The following is a 21,438-nucleotide window of genomic DNA, read 5'->3' on the forward strand; positions in this document are numbered from 1 at the left end:
TAGAGTTATAATGCAATCTTTATTTAAAAATCGAATCTGCCAGTTTAGCGTTTTCCACCAACTCGGGGAGCTGAAACTTTCACAGGCTTCACAATCTTTTGCTTAGGTGCTGCCTTTGTAGGTGCCTGTAAAAAGGTAACGTGATATTATTCCACAAACCTTTTGTTACCCTATTATTACCCATCTCTCATATCCAGATTGTTTATGTAGCTTAGATCACTTTCTTAGTAATTTAACTGCATTCCTAATGACAATCTTTTAATGTGACTCCCCTTAAATATTTAAAGCCCATCTTTACAATGAAAAGACAAAGACTAAGATACCATCCCAGATTGGAGGAAAGGAAGAAGACACAACCAAGTGCAGTGTAGGATCCTGAAATGCATCCTAACAGAACCTCACAGAAAAGTTCTCAGTAACAGTACAGTGTTTACTCAACTTTTCTCAATGTTATCAATGTAGATAACCATAGTAACTTTCAAAACCAGGCAGGGTGCAGGGGCTCATCCCAACACTTTGGGGCGCTAAAGCAGGTGGATCGCTTGAGCTCAGGAGTTTGAGGCCAGCCTGGGCAACATGGCGAAACCATTTCAACTAAAACACATATTAGCTGGGCGTGGTAGCGCTTCCCTGTAGTCCCAGCTACTTAGGGGGCTGAGTCAGGAGGATCACTTGAGCCCAGGAGGTTGACGCTGCAGCAAGCTGTGACTGTGCCACTGCACTCCAGCTGGGCTACAGAGTGAGACCCTGTGTTGAAGGGGAAAAAAACCAAAAGCCAACCTTTATTTTCCCAATTCCTAACAGTAACAGATACTTTGGCTTATGGAGAGGACGAGCCCTCTGGAGACCTGAACCAATTAATTGGTTACCAACATCATTTCCAATTGAGCCTTGCAATCAATACCTTAAAACAGTGAAACTTTCATTATCACAATTTAGATTGAAAATAAATTTTCCAGCTGGGCACAGTGGCGCACACTTATAATCCCAGCACTTTGGGAGGCTGAGGCGGGCAGATCACCTGAGGTCAAGAGTTCAAGACCAGCCTGTCCAACATGGTGAAACCCTGTCTCTACTAAAAAAAAAAAAAAAAAGGTTAGCCAGGTCTGATGGCGTGCACCTGTACTCCCAGCTACTAGGGAGGCTGAGGCAGGAGCATCGCTTGAACCCGGGAGGCAGAGGTTGCAGTGAGCCAAGATCAGATCATGCCACTGCACTCCATATCCTGGGCAACAGAGCAAGACTCCGTCTCAAAAAAAAGAAAGAGAGAGGAAAAAAAAAAAGAAAAGGAAAAGAAATTTTCCTGTTGTATTGTTCAAGAAAGTCAAGAAACCCCATAATTACCTTAGCAGCAGCCATTGCAGTCTTTTTAGATGCTTGCTTAGCCTTTTTTGCTTCCTTAGCAGCCCTGTGGGGTAAAAATAACTTAAGGCAAAAGCACTTTACTCCTTAGTGGTACAACTTATTACTAGAGTTAGACTGTACTGGACAAGTACAATGACCATATTCCTTCCTTCCCCACCTGCATTTATTTGTAGGCTAAATCCAAAGAGTTTGTCAATAATTTTCATTAACCACCAAATCAGCTTAAAATATATTAGACTATATGGTAACTTTAATTACTGAAGACTCAAACCTAAAATCCATCCCAATAGGTGAAACGCTCATAATGAAAGCATTCCTCACCTGATAGCTTGTTCTCGTTGAGCCTTTCTAACTTCAGGTTTCTGATTCCTCTTGGCCATTATATCAGCAAGAGATGCACCAGTAATAGCCCTCTGGAATTTGACTGCTCGGCGGGTTCTTTTCTTTTGAATTTCTTCCTGCAAAACAAAGATGAGAGGCACACTTAGGAACTGCCTTCAAGAATTTAGAGGGAGGAAAAATTAAGTCTTTTAAGACAGGGCAAATGAAGTCTTTTAATATTCATATTCAACAAAAAATAATTCATACAATTATTTGAAAACATGTTTTCTACTTATGGATTAAGCTATTACAAATCCTAGCCATTTTTTACCTTAAAGAGACACACAAAAAATTGAACTCTAAGGAAAATGGTTATTCCATGAACTGCATAGTATAAATGAAGACTGTTTATACTTTTAATAATTTACTTATTGAAAATAATTATCAAATTCAGCTGTTTTAACTCAAAGGACTGTCACTAGGAGAAATACTCAAGTTAGACAATGATTTGACAGGAGAGCCACCAAATGTTAGGTAGGATATGTCTAAGAAGGCGTTGTGGAATCTAACATTTTCTGTACATTCTATATTGGAAACCTGTACTACAGTATTTATGAGAAAAAGATCTTGCAGTGCACCTTTAAGTCCAAGAACAAAGTATATTTGAAAAGTTGTTTATTAAGGCACAGAAATGCAAAAGTACCTTAAAAACTTTTAACAAAAATAAAGCACATTGGTGGTTTACAGACATCCTAATTTTAAACTTTTTAGAAAGATGAAATCTTGTTTCTACAGTAAAATGGCAGTTTTTCTACAGTAAATGGCAGTATTTACCTGCTTAATATTTTTGTCTCAAACCAACACATAAACCTTTTTCTTATTGTGGTAAAAATGTAAAGTTGACAATTTTAACCTTTTTTTGGTTTTTGTTTTTGTTTTTTAAGATCAAGCGTTGCTCTGTTGCCCAGGCTGGAGTGCAGTGGCATGATCTTGGCTCACTGCAGCCTCTACCTCCGGGGTTCAAGCAGTTCTGCCTCAGCCTCCCAAGTAGCTGGGATCACAGGCACCTGCCACCACGCCTGGCTAATTTTTGTATTTTTAGTAGAAACCGGGTTTCACCATGTTGCCCAGGCTGGTCTGGACCTCCTGAGCTCAGGCAATCCGTCTGCCTCGGCCTCCCCAAGTGCTAGAATTACAGGCATGAGACACCATCCCCGGCCTGTTTTCTATTTTTTTAAATAGACACGGGGTCTTCGCTACTACGTTGCCCAGGTTGGTTTCAAACTCCTGGGCTCAAGCTCAAGGGCTCATCTTTCCTTGGCCTCCCCAAGTGCTGGAATTACAGGCGTGAGCCACCATCCCCAGCCTGTTTTCTATTTTTTTAAATAGAAAGTGGGGTCTTCGCTACTACGTTGCCCACACTGGTTTCAAACTCCTGGGCTCAAGTTCAAGGGATCCTCTTGCCTCAGCCTCCCCAAGTGCTATAATTACAGGCGTGAGCCACCATCCCTGGCCTGTCTTCTATCTTTTAAAATAGAAACTGGGGTTTTCGCTACTACGTTGCCCAGGTTGGTTTCAAACTCCTGGGCTCAAGCTCAAGGGATCCTCTTGCCTGGGCCTCCCAAAGTGCTGGAATTACAGGCGTGAGCCACCATCCCTGGCCTGTTTTCTATCTTTTTAAATAGAAACTGGGGTTTTTGCTACTATGTTGCCCAGGTTTGTTTCAAACTCCTGGGCTCAAGCTCAAGGGATCCTCTTGCCTGGGCCTCCCAAAGTGCTGGAATTACAGGCATGAGGCACTGCGTTAGGCCCATTTTAACCTTTTTTTTTTTTTGAGACGGAGCCTCACTTCATCACCCAGGCTGGAGTGCAGTGGCGCAATCCCAGCTCACTGCAACCTCTGCCTCCTGGGTTCAAACTATTCTCCTGCCTCAGCCTCCCAAGTAGCTGGGACTACAGGTGCCTGCCACCACACCTGGCTAATTTTTTTTGCTATTTTTAGTAGAGATGGGGTTTCACTCTGTGGGCCAGGCTGGTCTTGAACTCCTGACCTCGTGATCCGCCTGTCTTGGCCTCCCAAAGTGCTGGGATTACAGGCATGTCAGCCACCATGCCCGGCTTCATTTTAACTTAAGGTATAATTTAGCCGTGCAGGATGGCTCGCACCTGTAATGCCAGTACTTTTGGCGGCCAAGGCAGGAGGATTACTTGAGCCCAAGAATTTGAGACAAAACTGGGCAACATTGCAAAGATTTCTGTCTCCTCAAAATATATTTAAAAAATAGCTGGGCCATGGTGGCATGTGCCTGTGGACCACTGGGTAGGCTGAGGTGGGAGGATCACTTAAGCCAAGGTTGAGGTGGAGTGAGCTGTGATCCTGCCACTGCTCTCCAGCCTGGGCAACAGAGAACCTGTCTCAATAAAAAAGTATAGTGGCCTTAGGTACATTCATAGCGCTGTGTAGCTATCACCATTATCCATCTAAATAACTTTTTTTTTTTTTAAAAGGTCTCCTATGTTGCCTCAAACAATCCTCCCACCTTGGCCTCGGGAGCAGCTAGAGTACAGCCGCTGCCACTAACCCTGCATTTGCTATGACACTGATGTACAAGTTATAAGTCCCCGCTTTCAACTGTTTTGGGGTATTACAAGTGGAACTGCTGGGATAATTATGTTTACCCTTTTGAGAAAACACCAAATGGTTTTTCACAGCTGCTACATATTTGGCAACGCACAAAGGTTCCAATTTCTCCCCATCCTCATCAACACCTGTAATTTGTTTTGTTTTTTTCTTAATAGTCACCCTAACAGGTGTGTCATATCCACTTTTAAGTTTCTCCTTCCTCTGAACTTTCAACATATTTTATGTCTGATGGCATTTATTTCTCACAAGACCTAGAAAAGTCCTTCATACAGAAGGTGCTAAGTATTCCCAAGCCTACTGAATACTAGTCCCACCATGGCACTCAAACTTTTTCTCATGTATAACCCAGCTAAAACAACACTTAACAAGGACCAGAAAAACCATTGTCTTGAGAATGAACCAGTATGGTGGACTGGCTACGTGAGGACTAATCCTGTAAATACTCCAATCAAAACCAAATTATGGTAAGTTCTCAATTTCCTCCCACTGGAAAACTAAGCCTTTCCACCCTGCCCTATAACCCAAATGTGCTTCACGTAAGTTATCTGACTTTAAAATTTCAACTTGGTGTTGCTGCTAGCCTAAGATGTATAGGGACAGTTTATAATATCTTTTGCATTTCGCTGATGCTTTACAGTTTAAGAACTCTTTCGCATACAGTCTGATTTAATTTTACAGAGCAGAAAACCAACGTTCAGAGAGCTCAGACAACTTGAGAGAGCTCCCAAAATCAAGGCGTATTCCACTTACCGACTGACCCTTTTTGTGCTTCCTTCTGTAGAGGACAGTCCAGTTTATCTGCCGAGGATTCCTCTTGGAAAGGAATGCCGACTCGCATTTTGCATTAAGAAACTGGAAAACCTGGAGTGACAAATTCAAAGGAATTACCTATTTATACAAAATACAAGAGGCTGAACGAGCTTGGAATCCTTAGAAGATCAATATGCTAGTTCTGGCTTATTTTACAAAACTGAAGCCCACAAGAACCAAAAGGCTGTCACGTAACTGGCAGGTAACTGTGCGACACTATGAAGGTCCTTGCGTTTCATCTTTTCTCGAGAGCAGGAAATCTAAACTCATAGCAAACGACAGGGTGGTGCATCCTTCTGGGAAGCATTCTGCTTTTGTCCATCCCGGGATTCCAAGGGGAAACTACCAATTATCTCGGTACCTCAGTTATTTCCCTTACACAGGGACATCAGTTACATAAACCGCTCCTGATGTCCTACCTGGCTCACAATAAATAATCAACGCTGGTTCACTTAGAGGTGTCTGGTCCTAACGACCAGTCCACAGAGCGTCCACGAAGCGTTCCAGAGGTCAATGGTGATGCGGGGAATGAACCTGTCTAAACCGAATTAGACCAGCCTTTCCTCCTCGGAGTACAAGCTAGGTTAAGCCGACGCGGCTTTTTACCTTCCCGTCGGTCCTGGCGTAGCGCCTCCCGTGTCCGGGGTAGATCTTGTACCCGCTAAAACTGCACAGCTCCACCCTGCAACAAAAAGTGAAAGTCCATCAGGGAGGGTGTCTACAGCTATGCCAGGGACGACAGAGAGGCGTTCTGCCCGAGGATGTAAGCGGATTGGGAACCACGGGTCGTGCTTACTTCATGGCGACGGATTCTAGGGAAGAGCAGAGATGGCGAAGAGAAAGAGAGAATCATGGGAAGAGACCTTATAAGGTCGTGGAGGGGCTGGGGGCCGGAAATCTCCTCCCCCAATATCCTTCGATGTTCCCGGCGCTCCTTGATGACGTAATCATCGCGAGGCGGAAGATCTCGTTTTCCGTGACAACTGACTTCCTCTGGTGGAATTCCTCCAGAGGCTGCTGGAGGATTCTCGGGCCCAGAGGGCCTGCCAAAAAGGCAGTCAGACAGTTGGTTTCTGAGTCATTCTCTCTCTCCGTTGTTTTTTTTTTTTTTTTTTGAGACGGAGTTTCGCTCTTATTGTCCAGGCTGGAGTGCAATGGCGCGATCTCGGCTCACCGCAACCTCCGCCTCCCAGGTTCAAGCGATTCTCCTGCCCCAGCCTCCCTAGTAGCTGGGATTGGCATGTGCCACCACGCCTGGCTAATTTTGTATTTTTAGTAGAGACGTGGTTTCTCCATGTTGGTCAGGCTGGTCTCGAACTCCTGACCTCAGGTGATCCCACTCCTCGGCCTCCCAAAGTGCTGGGATTACAGGCGTGAGCCACCGCGCCCGGCCCATTCTGTCTTACTGCGAAGTATTCTAGAGCCATCTTCCGGCTGCAGGGAATGTGAACTGAAGAGAAAGGTGTCCTCTCTCTTATCATAAAGAGACCCAAAGACGAATGCCCTGCAGGTAAAACAAGTCACGTTTTGCCTTCCCTGTTGGCGAATTTTCTCAACCAAACAAATTAATAGTTTAACTATTTGAATACTTTAACCATAAGAAAGTAATGACAACCGAACTGTTTCCCAGGCTGTGCGAATCAAACAGTGCACGTTGGCGCTTTGCATTAATTATAATTAACATTCATTGAGCGCTTTCTCTGTGCCGGGAGTTACGCCAAAGGCTTTGCAAACGTGAGCTCATTCAGTTTCCAGAATTCCTATTAAGTACCCGCCTAAGAACTACAATTCGGAGCTGGTGCCTAGTGAAGCTGAGGGGGTCGGTGGAGCCCCGCTTGGAGGCTAAGGGCGCAATCTGTTACATATTTCATCCTATGACAAGGAGTGGCCAGAGGCAATTCTTGAATTCTGTGGGAGGCTGCAGTATATGACTAGGAAACAAATGTAATGATTGATTTCTGCTGTCTATGTATGCAAGTCACGCTAAAAAGGTTTTGTAAGATAGCTGGTTGAAGAGATTTGGAATGTCTAACAAGTTGGCAGACTAATGTTACGCAAACTGTACAAATGTGTTGGAGCCAGTCTTTTTTTTTTTTTTCTTGAAACGGAGTTTCGCTCTTTCACCCAGGCTGGAGTGAAGTGGCGTGGTCTCAGCTCACTGCAAACTCCGTCCCCCGGGTTCAAACGATTCTCCTGCCTCAGACTCCCGAGTAGCTGGGATTACAGGCACCCGCCGCCATGCTCGGCCAATTTTTGTATTTTTAGTAGAGATGGGATTTCACCATGTTGGCCAGGCTGGTCTTAACTCTTGACCTCAGCTGATCCAGCCGCCTCGGTCTCCCAAAGTGCTAGGATTACAGGCCTGAGCCACCGCGCCCTGCCTGGAACCAGTATTAAGAATGAGTTAGGTGGCCAGACGCGGCGACTCACGCCTGTAATCCCGGTACTTTGGGAGACCGAGGTGAGTGGATCACCTGGGGTCAGGAGTTCCAGACCAGCCTGGCCAAAATGGTGAAACCCCGTCTCTACTAAAAATACAAAAATTAGCCGGGCGTGGTGGCGTGTGCCTGTAATCCCAGCTCCTTGGGAGGCTGAGGCAGGAGACTCACTTGAACTGGGGAGGCTGAGGTTGCATTTAGACAAGATCGCGCCACTGCACTCCAGCCTGGGCAAGAAGAGCCAAACTCCATCTCAAAAAAAAAAAAAAACAAAAAACAAAAACAAAAACAAAAAAGGGAGGTCGGGCACAGCGGCTCACGCCTGTAATCCCAGCACTTTGGTGAGTCAGGAGAATCGCTTGAACCCCGGAAGCAGAGGTTGCAGTGAGCCGAGATCACACCACTGTACTCCAGCCAGGGCGACAGAGCGAGACTCCGTCTCAAAACAAACAAACAACAACAACAAACCCCAAACAAAACATCTTTCGGAAATAGTCCTGGCTTCTACAAGATCCAAGGCACAGCTGAGTTTAGGTAGCCAGTGGAACCAAGATCCATCTGAAGGAATGCAGTCCTTTTTGCTCCACAGAACCTCAGAATTTATAGTCCCTTCACAATATTTTAGAAAGATTTTGTTTTATTGTTCTTTGAAATTACTTTTGGCCTGACTGGTTGTGTGGAAGAAATGCAGGAAACTGGGCCTTAGGGATTTTGGCTGTATTTTACTCTTTACTGGAGGGCCTTCTTGAGTTGGTATGCCAGGGTTCCTTGTAACACACTCCCATAACAAACAAATTGTGCTCAAAATGCTCTTAGAATAGGGAGAAATTTTGCAGAGAGAGACCCTTAAATGAATTTATATTATACAGTGTCATAAAGTAGAGCTTCTGACACTACATAAATTATTGCTGATTTTATCCATGCTTTCTCTTTTATCTTAGGCAAAAGGTTTAGCTACACTCTGTTCTCTTTTTATTCATTTATGGAGCAATACTGAATCAAACTTGGTGCCCTTTTCAGCCTCTGTCCCTCTAAGAACAGTGTATGCTTCCCTTCACAGTTTCTTCACCCATTTGTACATATTTCCCTGCTATATTAGTTTTCTGTAGTTGCTGTAACAAATTACTATGGACTTGGTAACAACACAGATACATTTTTTTCTCACAGTTTTGGAGGCAGTAAGTTCAAAATTAGTATCACTAGGCTGAAATCAAGGTATCTGTGTGCTCTCAGGATCAAGGATCTAAGGGAGAACCTGTTCCTTGCTCTTCCAAGTTCCACTCATCTAAACTACTCTTGAATTCCTAACCCATAGAAACTGTTAGATTATAAATGTTTGTTGTTTTAAGCTATGTTTTGGGGAGTAATTTGTTAACATAGAAATAGGTAATATAGGCGGTAAGGAAAAATTGACAATGGGGACTTGGTGAATGGTGGTATCATTTGTCAAGAGAGAATAGACAAGAGGAAGGAAGTAGGTTTGTCAGGAAAAGGGTTAATTTTTTTTTTTTTTTTTTTTTGAGACTTGTTGCCCAGGCTGGAGTACAATGGCATGATCTTGGCTCACCACAATTTCTGCCTCCTGGGTTCAAGTGATTCTCCTGCCTCTGCCTCCCAAGTAGCTGGGATTACAGGCATGCTCCACCACGCCCAGCTAATTTTGTATTTTTAATAGAGACGGGGTTTTTCTATGTTGGTCAGGCGGGTCTCGAACTGCTGACCTCAGGTGATCCACCTGCCTCGGCCTCCCAAAGTGCTGGGATTACAGGCATGAACCGCTGCACCCAGCCTGAAAGGGTTAATTTTGAAAAGGCTGGGTTCAAGATGCTGATAGGGATATTAAGGTACAACTGTGTAGTGGGAAGTTAAACATGTTCAGAAGAGTGTTTGTAATATGATTTATTTTATTTTTTATTTTTTATTTTTTTGAGATAGGGTCTCACTTTGGCTCCAGGCTAAAGTGCAGTGGCACGATCAGGGTTCACTGCAGTCTCTACCTCCTGGGCTCAAGTGATCATCCCATCTCAGCCCCGTGAAGAGCTGGGACTGTAGGTGTCTGCCACCATGGCGAGCTAATTTTTTGTATTTTTAGTGGAGATGGGGTTTCACCATGTTGCCCAGGCAGGTCTTGAACTGGACTCAAATGAGCAGCCTACCTCAGCCTTCCAAAGTGCTGGGATTACAAGCGTGAGCTACCATGCCCAGCCAAGGATATATTTTAGTAGTAATGAACTTATGGTGACAGAATATGTGAGATAATATCACCTACTGTCACAAGCTGGCTTCTGTGGAAACAGTTACTGAGACTGACTTTGGGGTTCAAGATATTTGTTACAGATCAAGTCTTGTGAAAGGAAGGGGGAGAAAACAGTGTTAGGCAGAGAAAGAAGTCGTATACATTACAGACCCAACTAAACCTCAGTCAGGCCATGTATGCTGGCTTATGCCTGTAATTCCAGCACTTTGGGAGGCCGAGGCGGGAGGATTGCTTGAGCACAGGAGTTTGAGGCTGAAGTGAGCTATGATTGTGCCACTGCAATCAATCAATCAATCAATCAATCAATAAATCTCAGTCAACCCTGCCAGGAACTATGGAACAATTATTGTTTGTTGGAGTGTTCTGTGTTGGGCTAAATGGTGAAGCCTCTTTATACTTCTACCTTATTCAGTCACCACATGGGGGCTGCCCCAGGGAGGTCACGACCTCAAGTGAGGGGGTACTCAGCAGCTGAGCCAGGCCCTACTGATAGCTGGAGGATGCTGCTGCCCATGCTGCCCACTGTGAGGCAGCAAGCCCTTGCTTGAAGGGGGATCTGGATAGTATGTTTCTGTGTCTACCACCCCTAGAAATGGTGCCTAGAGTAAGTCATCAAAAAAGAATCAGGATAGCTGGGCGTAGTGACAGGCAACTATAATCCCAGCTACTCAGGAGACTGTGGCAGGAGAATCACTTAAACCAGGGAATTGGAGTTTGCATTGAGGTGAGATCACATGACTGCACTGCAGACTGGGTGACAGAGTGAGACTCCATCTCAAAAAAAAAAAAAAAGAAAGAAAAAAAGAATCAGGAAATACTAATATTTAAAGGATAGGTGAATGGAGGAAAATAATAAATTGAAGGAGGCTGAGCAGATGAGGTCAAAGAAGATAGAGATCCATAACAGTAACCTCATAGAAATTTATGGAAGTGTCTTAACAGTGCTAAAAGTCACATAAAGTTCAAGTAAGACAATTTCGGAAATGTATAAACATGAATGCCTTTGCAGTGACTTAAGTGTGAGTCTGGTGTTTCCTTCTAAAAATACTGCCTTCTCAAGTGTGGAAAGGATTCTATCTTTTTCGACTTTACCACCATAGTTCTCTGAAGGCTTGCAATCCTGAATCAGGCTTGACTTCAGAAAGTGCTTTAAAAGGGAGGCCGGCCGGGCGCGGTGGCTCACGCCTGTAATCCCAGCACTTTGGGAGGCCGAGGCGGGCGGATCACGAGGTCAGGAGATCGAGACCATCCTGGCTAACACGGTGAAACCCCGTCTCTACTAAAAAATACAAAAAACTAGCCGGGCGAGGTGGCGGGCGCCTGTAGTCCCAGCTACTTGGGAGGCTGAGGCAGGAGAATGGCGGGAACCCGGGAGGCGGAGCTTGCAGTGAGCCGAGATTGTACCACTGCACTCCAGCCTGGGCCACAGAGCGAGACTCTGTCTCAGAAATAAATAAATAAATAAATAAATAAATAAATAAATAAAAGGGAGGCCGGGCGCAGTGGCTCATGCCTGATATCCCAGCACTTTGGGAGGCCGAGGTGGGTGGATCAGGAGTTCAAGATAAGCCTGGCCAACATGGCGAAACCCCATCTCTACTAAAAATTCAAAAAAATTAGCCAGGCATGGTGGTGGGTGCCTGTAATCTCAGCTACTTGGGAGGCTGAGGCAGGAGAATCACTTGAACCCAGGAGGTGGAGGTTGCAGGAAGCTGAGATCAGTCACTGCACTCCAACCTGGGTGACAAGAGTATGACTCCATCTCAAAAAATAAATAAATAAAAACTCTAAATCTAATCAAGTCTTTATATCTAACTACTACAGTAACTTTCCCTGTAGGAAATACAGGTGACAGAGGAGGAACATGTGAAATGACCCCAGAGGGATGCAGTTGGCAAAATCTAGTGTTTGAGAAACAGAATAAATAAATTTTTCCAACAACATGTGAATTGAAAGGAGAGATAGATATTAAAATGTATAGACAAGGGGTGGGCACAGTGGCTCACGCCTGTAATCCCAGCACTTTGGGAGGCCTGGTGAGGGAATCACATGAGGTCAGGAGTTTGAGAGCAGCCTGGCCAACATGGTGAAACCCCACCTCTACTAAAAATACAAAATTACCCAGGCATGGTGGCAGGTGCCTGTAGTCCCAGCTACTTGGGAGGCTGAGGCAGGAGAATCACTTGAACCTGGGAGGGAGATTTGCAGTGAGCCGAGACTGCACGACTGCACTCCATCCAGCCTGGAGGACAGAGTAAAACTCTGTCTCAAAAAAACAACAAAAAACCCCACCTATAGACAGGACTAGCTACATAAATAATTTGCAGGGCTCAATGTAAAATGAAAGTGTGAGGTCCCTTTTTCAAAGACCTAGAAGGCCGGGTGCGGTGGCTCATGCCTGTAATCCCAGCACTTTGGGAGGCTGAGGCGGGCAGGTCATGAGGTCAGGAGTTCGCCACCAGCCTGACCAATATCGTGAAACCCCATCTCTACTAAAAATACAAAAATTAGCTGGGTGTGGTGGGGGCGCCTGTAGTCTCAGCTACTCAGAAGGCTGAAGCAGAATTACCTGAACCCAGGAAACAGAGGTTGCAGTGAGCTGAGATCGCACCACTGCATTCCAGCCTGGTGACAGAGCGAGACTCTGTCTCAAAAAAAAAAAAAAAAAAAGCTAGAAAAAGGTGCTATTAAAGATGCCAAAATATAAGGCATTTTCCTTTATTCTGAGATCTCTCTCTCCACTTTTCATAGTATTTTTTCATTTGTTATTTAACATCATGTTTTTTCAGGTGAGGACATTTACTCAGCCAGTGCAGGACTCACTGGTATCCAGGGGCCATAGGTGATTTGATGCACCCACATGGCCCACCAGCTGTTGAGTTCCCCCTCCAGCCAGCCACTGGACCAACATGCAGTGCCCTGGCTGGGGGCAGGAAAGTCTAACCAACCATTTCATTCCACTATCCTCCTGGCCAAACCCACAGAGGACAGGTAACCCCCCCTTGGATGTGTTTCGTACTTGGATCTGGGGTGGGCATCAAGTCATTTGCAGAATGTATGATGGTGCTGCCAGCTTGGGAGAAGGAGGAGGGCAGCCATAGTAATGGAGGGGAGGGGAAAGATAGGCTATTGTCAGGGAACTGCAGACTCAGCCTGTGGAGGCAGCTGGGAAAGCAGCAGAAAGCGGGACTGCACGTTAGCTGAGACACCAGCCCTAGGCACATGTTCTATTATTCTCTTGTACTACTTCACTGATAAAACACAAAATTAAAGATAGAATTAGACTTTCAAGACAGCAACTGCAGAAAATTAAACCTCAAATATGGGATCCTGCTTAGCACAGTGTCCTATGCAACTGCACTGGTCACACAACTTGAAGCTGGCTCTGCCTTTAGATTACAAGAAATTTGGGCAGGGTGTGGTGGTTCATGCCTATAATCCCAGCACTTTGGGAGGACAAGGCCAGAGGATAGCTTGAGGCCAGGAATTTGAGACCAGACTGGTCAACCTAGAGAGACTTTGTTACTACAAAATCTAAAAAAAAATTTAGCTGGGCATGGTGGTGCATGCCTGTAGTCCCAGCTACTTGGGAGGCTGAGGTGGGAGGATCGCTTGAACTCAGGAGTTTGAGGCTGCAGTGAGATGTGATTGTACCACTGCACTCCAGTCTGGGTGACAGAGCAAGATCCTGTCTCAGGAAAAAAAAAAAAAAAAAAAAAATTTAGTGACTTTATTAACCAGTTACAATGTATGGATTTCATTTAAGCCCTGCTTAAATAAGCTGGACAGACCTGGGGTAATTAGAGTACTTACTGGATTTTTGTTATTAAGATTTACTGTTAATTTTTTAGGTTTATGATTGTACTGTGGCTATTTTTCAGTTATTTTTTCAAAGTACACACTAAATATATTTACAGATGAAATAACATGTCTGAGCTGGGCATGATGGCTCATGCTTGTAATGTCAGCACTTTGGGAGGCTGAGGTGGCTGGATCACTTCAGGTCAGGAGTTTGAGACCAGCCTGACCAACATGGTGAAACCCCATCTCTACTAAAAAAATACAAAATTAGCCAGGTGTGATGGTGCATACCTGTGATCCTAGTTACTTGGGAAGCTGGGGCAAAAGAATTGCTTGAACCTGGGAGGTGGAAGTTGCAGTGAGCCATGATCACGGCCATTGTACTCCAGCCTGGGCAACAAGCGAAACTCCGTCTCAAAAAAAAAAAGAAGTAATATATCTGAGATTTGCCATAAAATAATCTGAAGGTGGAGTTAGTGGGTGTGATAATTAATATTTGATATCAAATTGATTGGATTGACAGATGCTTAGATGCTGAATCATTGTTTCTAGGTGTGTCTGTGAGGGTGTTTCCAGAGGAGATTGACTTGTGAGTCAGTGGACTGAGAAGGAAAGACTCACCCTCAAGGTGGGCAGGCATCATCCAATCAACTGGCCCAACTAGGACAAAACAGGCAGAAAAAGGGGGATACTCAGCACATACTGCTTTCTTTCTCTTGCTGCCTTCTCAAGTGGGATGCCATCTTTCTTCTGCCCTTGCACATCGTACTCCAGGTTCTTTGGGTTTTGGACTCTGAAACTTGCACCAGCAGCCTCTCAGGGACCCTTAGGCCTTCAGCCACAGATTGGGGACTACACTTTTGTCTTTCCTAGTTCTAAGGCTTTTGGACTGGAATGAAGCCACCAGCTTTTCTGGTTCTCCAGTTTTTGGACACCCTGTTAGTGGGACTTCTTCACCTTTGTGATTGTGTAAGCCAATTCCCCCTAATAAAATCCCCATATATCTATATCTATGTATCTCTCTCTATATATATATAGATATATAGGTATAGATCTCTCCTATTGGTTCTGGCCCTCTGGAGAACCCTGACTAATACTGTGTGTAAGTCATTTATGAAAAATGATTCGTGGGTAGGATAGCTCATTCCTGTAATGCCAGTGATTTGGGAGGCTGAGGTGGGAGAACTGCTTTAAGCCAGGAGTTCAAGATGAGCCTGGGCAACATGGTGAGACTCATCTCTACAAAAAATTTTAAAAATTAGCTGGGCATGTGGTACATGCCTGTAGTCCTAGGCACTTGGGAGACTGAGGTGGGATGATTGCTTGAGCCGAAGAACTGCAGGCTGCACTGGAGCTAAGATCATACACTCTAGCCTAGACAACAGAATGAGACCTTGTCTCTAAAAAGAAAGAAAGAAAGAGAGAGAGAGAGAAAGAAAAGGAAGGAAGAAAGGAAGGAAGGAAGGGCTAGGCATGGTGCCTCACGCCTGTAATCCTAGCACTATGGGATGCTGAGGCGGGCGGATCACTTGAGGTCAGGAGTTTGAGACCAGCCTGGCCACACTGGAGCTAAGATCATACACTCTAGCCTAGACAACAGAATGGAACCTTGTCTCTAAAAATAAATAAATAAATAAATACATACATACATACATACATATTTAAATAAATAAATAAAGGGCTAGGCATGGTGGCTCATGCCTGTAATCCTAGCACTTTGGGAGGCCGAGGCGGGAGCATCACTTGAGGTCAGGAATTTGAGACCAGCCTGGCCAACAGGGTGAAACCCCATCGCTACTAAAAATACAAAAATTAGCTGGTCATGGTGGCACACACCTGTAATCCCAGCTACTTGGGAGGCTGAGGCAGAATTGCTTGAACCGGTAGGCAGAGGTTGCAATGAGCTGAGAGCGCACCATTGCACTCCAGCCTGGGCAACAAGAGTGAAACTGTGTCTAGGGAAGGGAAGGGAGGGGGAAGGGGGGGGAGGGGAGGGGAGGGGGATGGGGGGAGGGGAGGGGAGGGGGGAGGGGGGAGGGGAGGGGAGGGAAGGGAGATGGTGGCCAGAAGTGGGTAATGGTTGAAGCTGGATATTAGGTACTAGGGTTTGTTAAAATAGTCTCTATATTATTATATACTTTTAAACTACTTTTCCATGATAAAAAGTTTCAAACAATTATTATGTGTCTTGGGATTAATTTATGTCCCACAATTCAGTCCTGAAAAATAAAGTAAGCACCACTTGTATTACTTTGTAATTAAAAAAATACGGGAAAAAAAATCCCCATACTTATAGCAGCTGTATTCATAATAGACACGGGGAACAGCTTAGGTGCCCATCAATAGGTGAATATATAAGCAAACTATAATACATATCAATGTACTACTACTTAACAATAAAGTAGAATGAACTGTTTATTTACACGACATGGATGAGTCTTAGACATTATATTAATTGAAAGACTTACATTAAAAGTACAAGCCATAGGATTCCATATATATCAAATTCTACATCATGCAAAATAACCTATGGTGGGGGAAAAAATCAGAACACTGGTTGCCTTTATCTAGAAGGGAAGGACTAACTGGAAAGGGGTAGGAGGGACCTTCCCATGTGAATAATAATTTTCTGTATCTTTTTTTTTTTTGAGAAGGAGTTTCACTCTTGTTGCCCAAGCTGGAGTACAATGGTGTAGTCTCGACTCACTGCAACCTCTGCCTCCCAGCTTCAAGCGATTCTCCTGCCTCAGCCTCCCAGGTTGCTGGGATAACAGGCACCCGCCACCAGGCCCAGTTAATTTTCGTATTTTTAGTAGAGACTGGGTTTCACCATGTTGGCCAGCCTGGTCTCGAACTCCTAGCCTCACGTGATCCACCAGCCTCGGCCTCTCAAAGTGCTGGGATTACAGGTGTGAGACACTGCACCCGGCCAGTTTTCTATATCTTGATGAGTTTTAGTTTAATAATACAGTTTGTCAAACTCAGGGGATGCTCATTTAAGATTTGAAAATTTCAGTGTATGTAAATTTTACTTCAGCAGAAAGGAAACTAAATAAATATTGAACACTAGTTAATGAAATACATGCTGAAGTATTTAGGGAGAGATGTATTTGTCCACTAAAAAACATAGTGGGCCCAGTGCGGCACTTTGGGAGGCTGAGGTGGGTGGATGACTTGAGTCCAGGAGTTGGAGACCAGCCTGAGGAACATGATGAAACCTTATCTCTACAAAAAATACAAAAATTAGCCAGGTGTGGTGGTGTATACCTACAGTCCCAGCTACTTGGGAGGCTGAGGTGGGAGGATGGCTTGAGCCCAGAAGAGGAGGTTTTAGTGAGCCAAGATCGCAAGATCGTGCCACTGCACTCCAGCCTGGGTGACAGAGCCAGACCTCTGTGTCATAACAAAAAAAAAAAAAAAAAAAAGGCACCACCATAAATGACTGATAAATGACTGATGTATGGATAGATGGATACAAAAATTAGCTGGGTGTGGGCCGGGTGCAGTGGCTCATGCCTGTAATCCCAGCACTTTGGGAGACCAAGGCAGGTGCATCACGAGGTCAGGAGATCGAGACCATCCTGGCAAACACGGTGAAACCCCATCTCTACTAAAAATACAAAAAAATTAGCCAGGCGTGGTGGCCGGCGCCTGTAGTCCCAGCTACCTTAGAGGCTGAGGCAGAATGGCGTGAACCCAGGAGGCGGAGCTTGCAGTGAACCCAGATCGCGCCACTGCACTCCAGCCTGGGCGACAGAGCGAGACTCCATCTCAAAAAAAAAAAAAAAAAAAAAAAAAAAAAAAAAAAAAAATTAACTAGATGTTATGGCATGTTCCCTGTAGTCCTAGCTACTCAGGGGCCTGATTTGGGAGGATCACTTGAGCCCAGGAGGCAGAAGTTGCAGTGAGCCTTAATTACACCACTGTACTCCAGCCTAGGTGATAGAGTCAGACCCTGTCTCCCCAATCACCCCCAAAACATAGAATCAAAGTGTAGGTAAATGAATGTTCATTGCACAATTGTTCGAATTTTTATGTATGTTTGAAATTTTTCCTATTACTCAGGGAAAATAAAGGGAGACATCTTCTGGAAGAAATTGGTATTACTGATTGACTCAGAAAGGCAAGTGCAAGAAAACATGGTGGGTTTTTTTTGGTCTCCCTCTGTTGCCCAGCTGGAGTGCAGTGGACAGATCCCAGGTCACTGCAGCCTCAAATTCTTGGGCTTAAGCGATCCTCCCACCTCAGCCTCTCAAGTAGCATGTGCCTAGCTAATTATTTTTATTTTCATTCATTCATTCATTCATTCTTTGAGACGGCGTCTCGCTCTGTCGCCCAGGCTAGAGTGCAGTGGCGCGATCCCCGCTCACTGCAAGCTCCGCTGCCTCCCGGGTTCACGCCATTCTCCTGCCTCAGCCTCCCGAGAAGCTGGGACTATGGGCACCCGCCACCACGCCCAGCTAATTTTTTTTTGTATTTTTAGTAGAGACGGGGTTTCACCGTGTTTGCCAGGATGGTCTCGATCTCCTGACCTCGTGATCCACCCGCCTTGGCCTCCCAAAGTGCTGGGATTACAGGCGTGAACCACCGCTTCTGGCCTAGTTTTATTTTTTGTAGAGGTAAGGGTTTAGTTTTGTTGCTCAGGCTGGTTTCCAACTCCTGGCTTCAAGCAAGTCTCCCACCTCAGCCTCCCAGTGTTGGGATTACAGATGTGAGCCACTGTGCCTGGCCAAAATATGGTTTAAAAATATGATTTGGTGTGGAATGATAGCTTAGTTTTTACATACCCCATTGGTTCTTTCTCCTGTGCCCAAGCTGAAAATCTTTCTTCTCTTCCACTGTCTAACTTCTTACTTAGATTTTACTTTCCGTAGAATAAGAAGCAGTAAACTTTTTCTATAAAGGGCAGAAGGTAAATATTTTAGGCTTTATGGGCTAAGGGGCAAAATTGAAGATATTATGTAGATACTTGTAGAAAAACGGAAAACTAATTTCCACAACATTTTCACTGACGAAATTCAAAATATAATAATACTGAGTACAAGTTTTTGTAAATCAGGTATGCTAACCAGAAGAATGAAATTTTTTTTGTGGGGAGATGGAGAATAACATTTTTCTTAATTAGGTTTCACAGTTCTTATTCCCTATCAAAATCTATTGCAAATGTTCATCTGTCAATCATGATCTGTAATGAAATTTTACAGATTTTATCTTTGAAAAATATATTTTCATACATACAGGCACTGCCCAATATGATGTCAACCCAAGGGCATATGATTTAAATTAAGTATATTATTCTCTTGGAAAACAATTACAGAAGCACATTATTCTCTTCATATCTGCCTTTTAGCATGTCAGATGAATCATTTCTAACTGATGGTTAGGTGGAAGCTCCTCAATTGCACAGTTAAATGGTTTTGAAATATGGAAATTTCCTTTGTGTTTGCAGAGATCTGTAAAATACCACTAAAACTGTAGTTTGAACTTGAAAAATATAACCACTGCAAACTTATGTGAGGATAGAGAGCTTGCTTTTTGTTTTGACTTGTGGCTTAAATAATGTTGGTTGTCAAAATGACTTCATCACAATAAGTTTTGCGTGTCAGTACGGTTTTGCTTTGTAATTTATGTTGACTTTATGAGGAAGTATCATTAAATCATCAAAATTAGCAAACTAGCGAAAATGAATTTCAAAGTCATTCAGTCAGTGGTGTAAACTAAAAATAAAATCCTGAGCCCTCTGCCAACTGCATGAACGTACCCTCATGGCCAAGGGGACCCCAGAAAAACCTTTAAAATGAAGTTCCTAATCGTAACAGGACAGGAGGTTAGACATGCCTCATTACACTCCCTCCCTTTTGGAGTTTAGACACGACAACCGATCAGCATTGATGTTAAAGAAGAGAAGATCCTAAGACTGACAGAATGGACTTTTTGTGTCAATAAGATATCAAAAACAAGACCCGAGGCCATGCCAGGTAAGAGTTAAGTCATATATCTTAAATAATAAACTGTGTTCTAACTGCCCCAGGGTTTTTCCTTTTCTATAACAGCTAAACCATCACTGGCCTAGACATAAGCAATATTAAAACAACCGTAGCTCACCATCAGACACTGAGTAACTGATCTTTGATCCACCAGCTTTGATTGGATAAGAGACTGATTTCAGTAACTTTCTCCTGATAAGAAGACCGCCAACATGGGCTGATTCTGGCAGGCTTGCAGAGGCTGCACACTTGCATGACTTCATATATTCAAAAGAGCTTTTGACGTATAGGACCTAATTATAATACATTTAAGTATTAAATCTCCACTCCAAAGTGAACATCGGTCATATGTTACATGCATGTTTGTTCAATACCTATCTGTCAGGATCACCTTTATAAATATTCAGAGTTTCTCCAGTAACCTGTTGAATGTGTACGTTTAACGAAACTGTTCAGCATAAAGCTCCTACCCCAACCACTCCTCCTTTGAAGTCCCCGTCTCCAGTCTCTCTGGAAGCTATTCTTCTCAGCCTATGGGATGGACACCTTGCAGGCTGTAAGCCTTTCTTTTGTTTTGTTTTGAGATGGAGTTTTGTTCTTGTCACCCAGGCTGCAGTGCAATGGCACAATCTCGGCTCACTGCAACCTCCTCTTCCCAGTTTCAGGCTCCCGAGTAGCTGGGATTACAGGCACCTGCCACCATGCCCAGCTAATTTTTTTTTTTTTTTTTTGTATTTTTAGTAGAGATGGGCTTTCACCATGTTGAGCAGGTTGGTCTCGAACTCCAACCTCAGGTGATCCACCTGCCTCAGCCTCCCAAAGTGCTGGGATTACAGGCCTGAGCCACCGCGCCCAACTGGCTGTAAGCCTTTATAAGACATAAAGTCTTCTTTCTAAATTATAGATCTTGTGATTTGTAAAGGTAACAGTGGTTAAGAGAAATTCTTTTCATTTAGAAAAATTTCAATCTTGGCTTTAAAAAAATCACAATAAAATGTTATCACTGCTAAGTCATCAAATGCTGTGTGGCAGGGCAAGGTAGGATATTCTGCTCTTTTGACCAAAAATTCATGGACTGACAACAGTTAAGTCCATGAGGATGAATTAATTTTATCATTGATACTGCAGATTCAATAATACCTGTACATGGTAAGTTCAAATGTTTTCCACAAACTATCTGTTTTTTAATAATCCAATGATGTTATAACCACAGGATTTAAACACTTTACATTTTCATAAGCATTGTAAATTTGTCAAGCTAAGCCTTTCTCTTTTTATATCATCAGTTGCAATATATCAGATATTCTACATCAGGTATACTTAATTAGTGTTTTTTCACCTTCTTTAAAAATGTTCTCACCTGTTTCTGGAGCTAATTATTCAGTCAATTCAATCATTGACTCCTTGAATATATAGAACAAATGAGCAACATCAATAACACCTGTCAATTCAGTACAAGCTAAGAAAAACCATTCAAAGTCACTTGCCTTGCTTTTTTTTTTCCCTAATTAAAAAAAAAAAAAAATTTTTTTTTCAGTGTTAGGATCTCCTGTGTTGCCAGGATTTGAACTCCTGGGCTGACTCAGTTCCCTTAGTAGCTAGGACAACAGGCATAGGCTACCTCATGTGACTAACTTGCCTTGTTTTACTATTGATGTTGTTTCCTGTGTCCTTAACACTTTAAGCAGCTGTTCTCACCTAAAGGCTAATGCTTTTAAGCAAGTTTTTCTTTTTTAAATTTAATTTTTTAAATTTTAATTTTTTAATTAAAATTTTATTAATTCTTTTTAGTAGACAGGGTCTTGCTATGTTGTC

General features: G+C 43.6%; 2 protein-coding genes across 3 annotated transcripts in view; one reads left to right on the forward strand and one right to left on the reverse strand.

Annotated features, from left to right (window-relative positions):
• RPL24 (ribosomal protein L24) lies at positions 1 to 6,080 on the reverse strand. The gene is made up of 6 exons (XM_007985964.3): positions 5,937 to 6,080; positions 5,747 to 5,822; positions 5,081 to 5,191; positions 1,687 to 1,823; positions 1,345 to 1,408; positions 1 to 125 (listed from the first exon to the last, which is right to left on the reverse strand). Exons 1-6 carry the CDS (start codon positions 5,939 to 5,941, stop codon positions 45 to 47), a joined length of 474 nt encoding a protein of 157 aa, XP_007984155.1. The 5' UTR covers positions 5,942 to 6,080; the 3' UTR covers positions 1 to 44.
• A 99-nt stretch (positions 6,081 to 6,179) lies between these two features.
• CEP97 (centrosomal protein 97) overlaps positions 6,180 to 21,438 on the forward strand; it is a 66,226-nt gene continuing 50,967 nt past the window's right edge. The window contains exons 1-2 of one of the 2 annotated variants that reach the window (XM_038003240.2): positions 6,180 to 6,650; positions 19,506 to 19,614. The gene's annotated coding sequence lies outside the window, so the exon portion shown is untranslated. Of the gene's footprint in view, positions 6,651 to 17,461; positions 19,615 to 21,438 lie in introns of those variants that run through there. The other variant, XM_007985961.3, reaches the window with a different exon arrangement.

This window comes from Chlorocebus sabaeus, chromosome 22, assembly GCF_047675955.1.
Source record: "Chlorocebus sabaeus isolate Y175 chromosome 22, mChlSab1.0.hap1, whole genome shotgun sequence".
Classification (NCBI taxonomy): domain Eukaryota; kingdom Metazoa; phylum Chordata; class Mammalia; order Primates; family Cercopithecidae; genus Chlorocebus; species Chlorocebus sabaeus.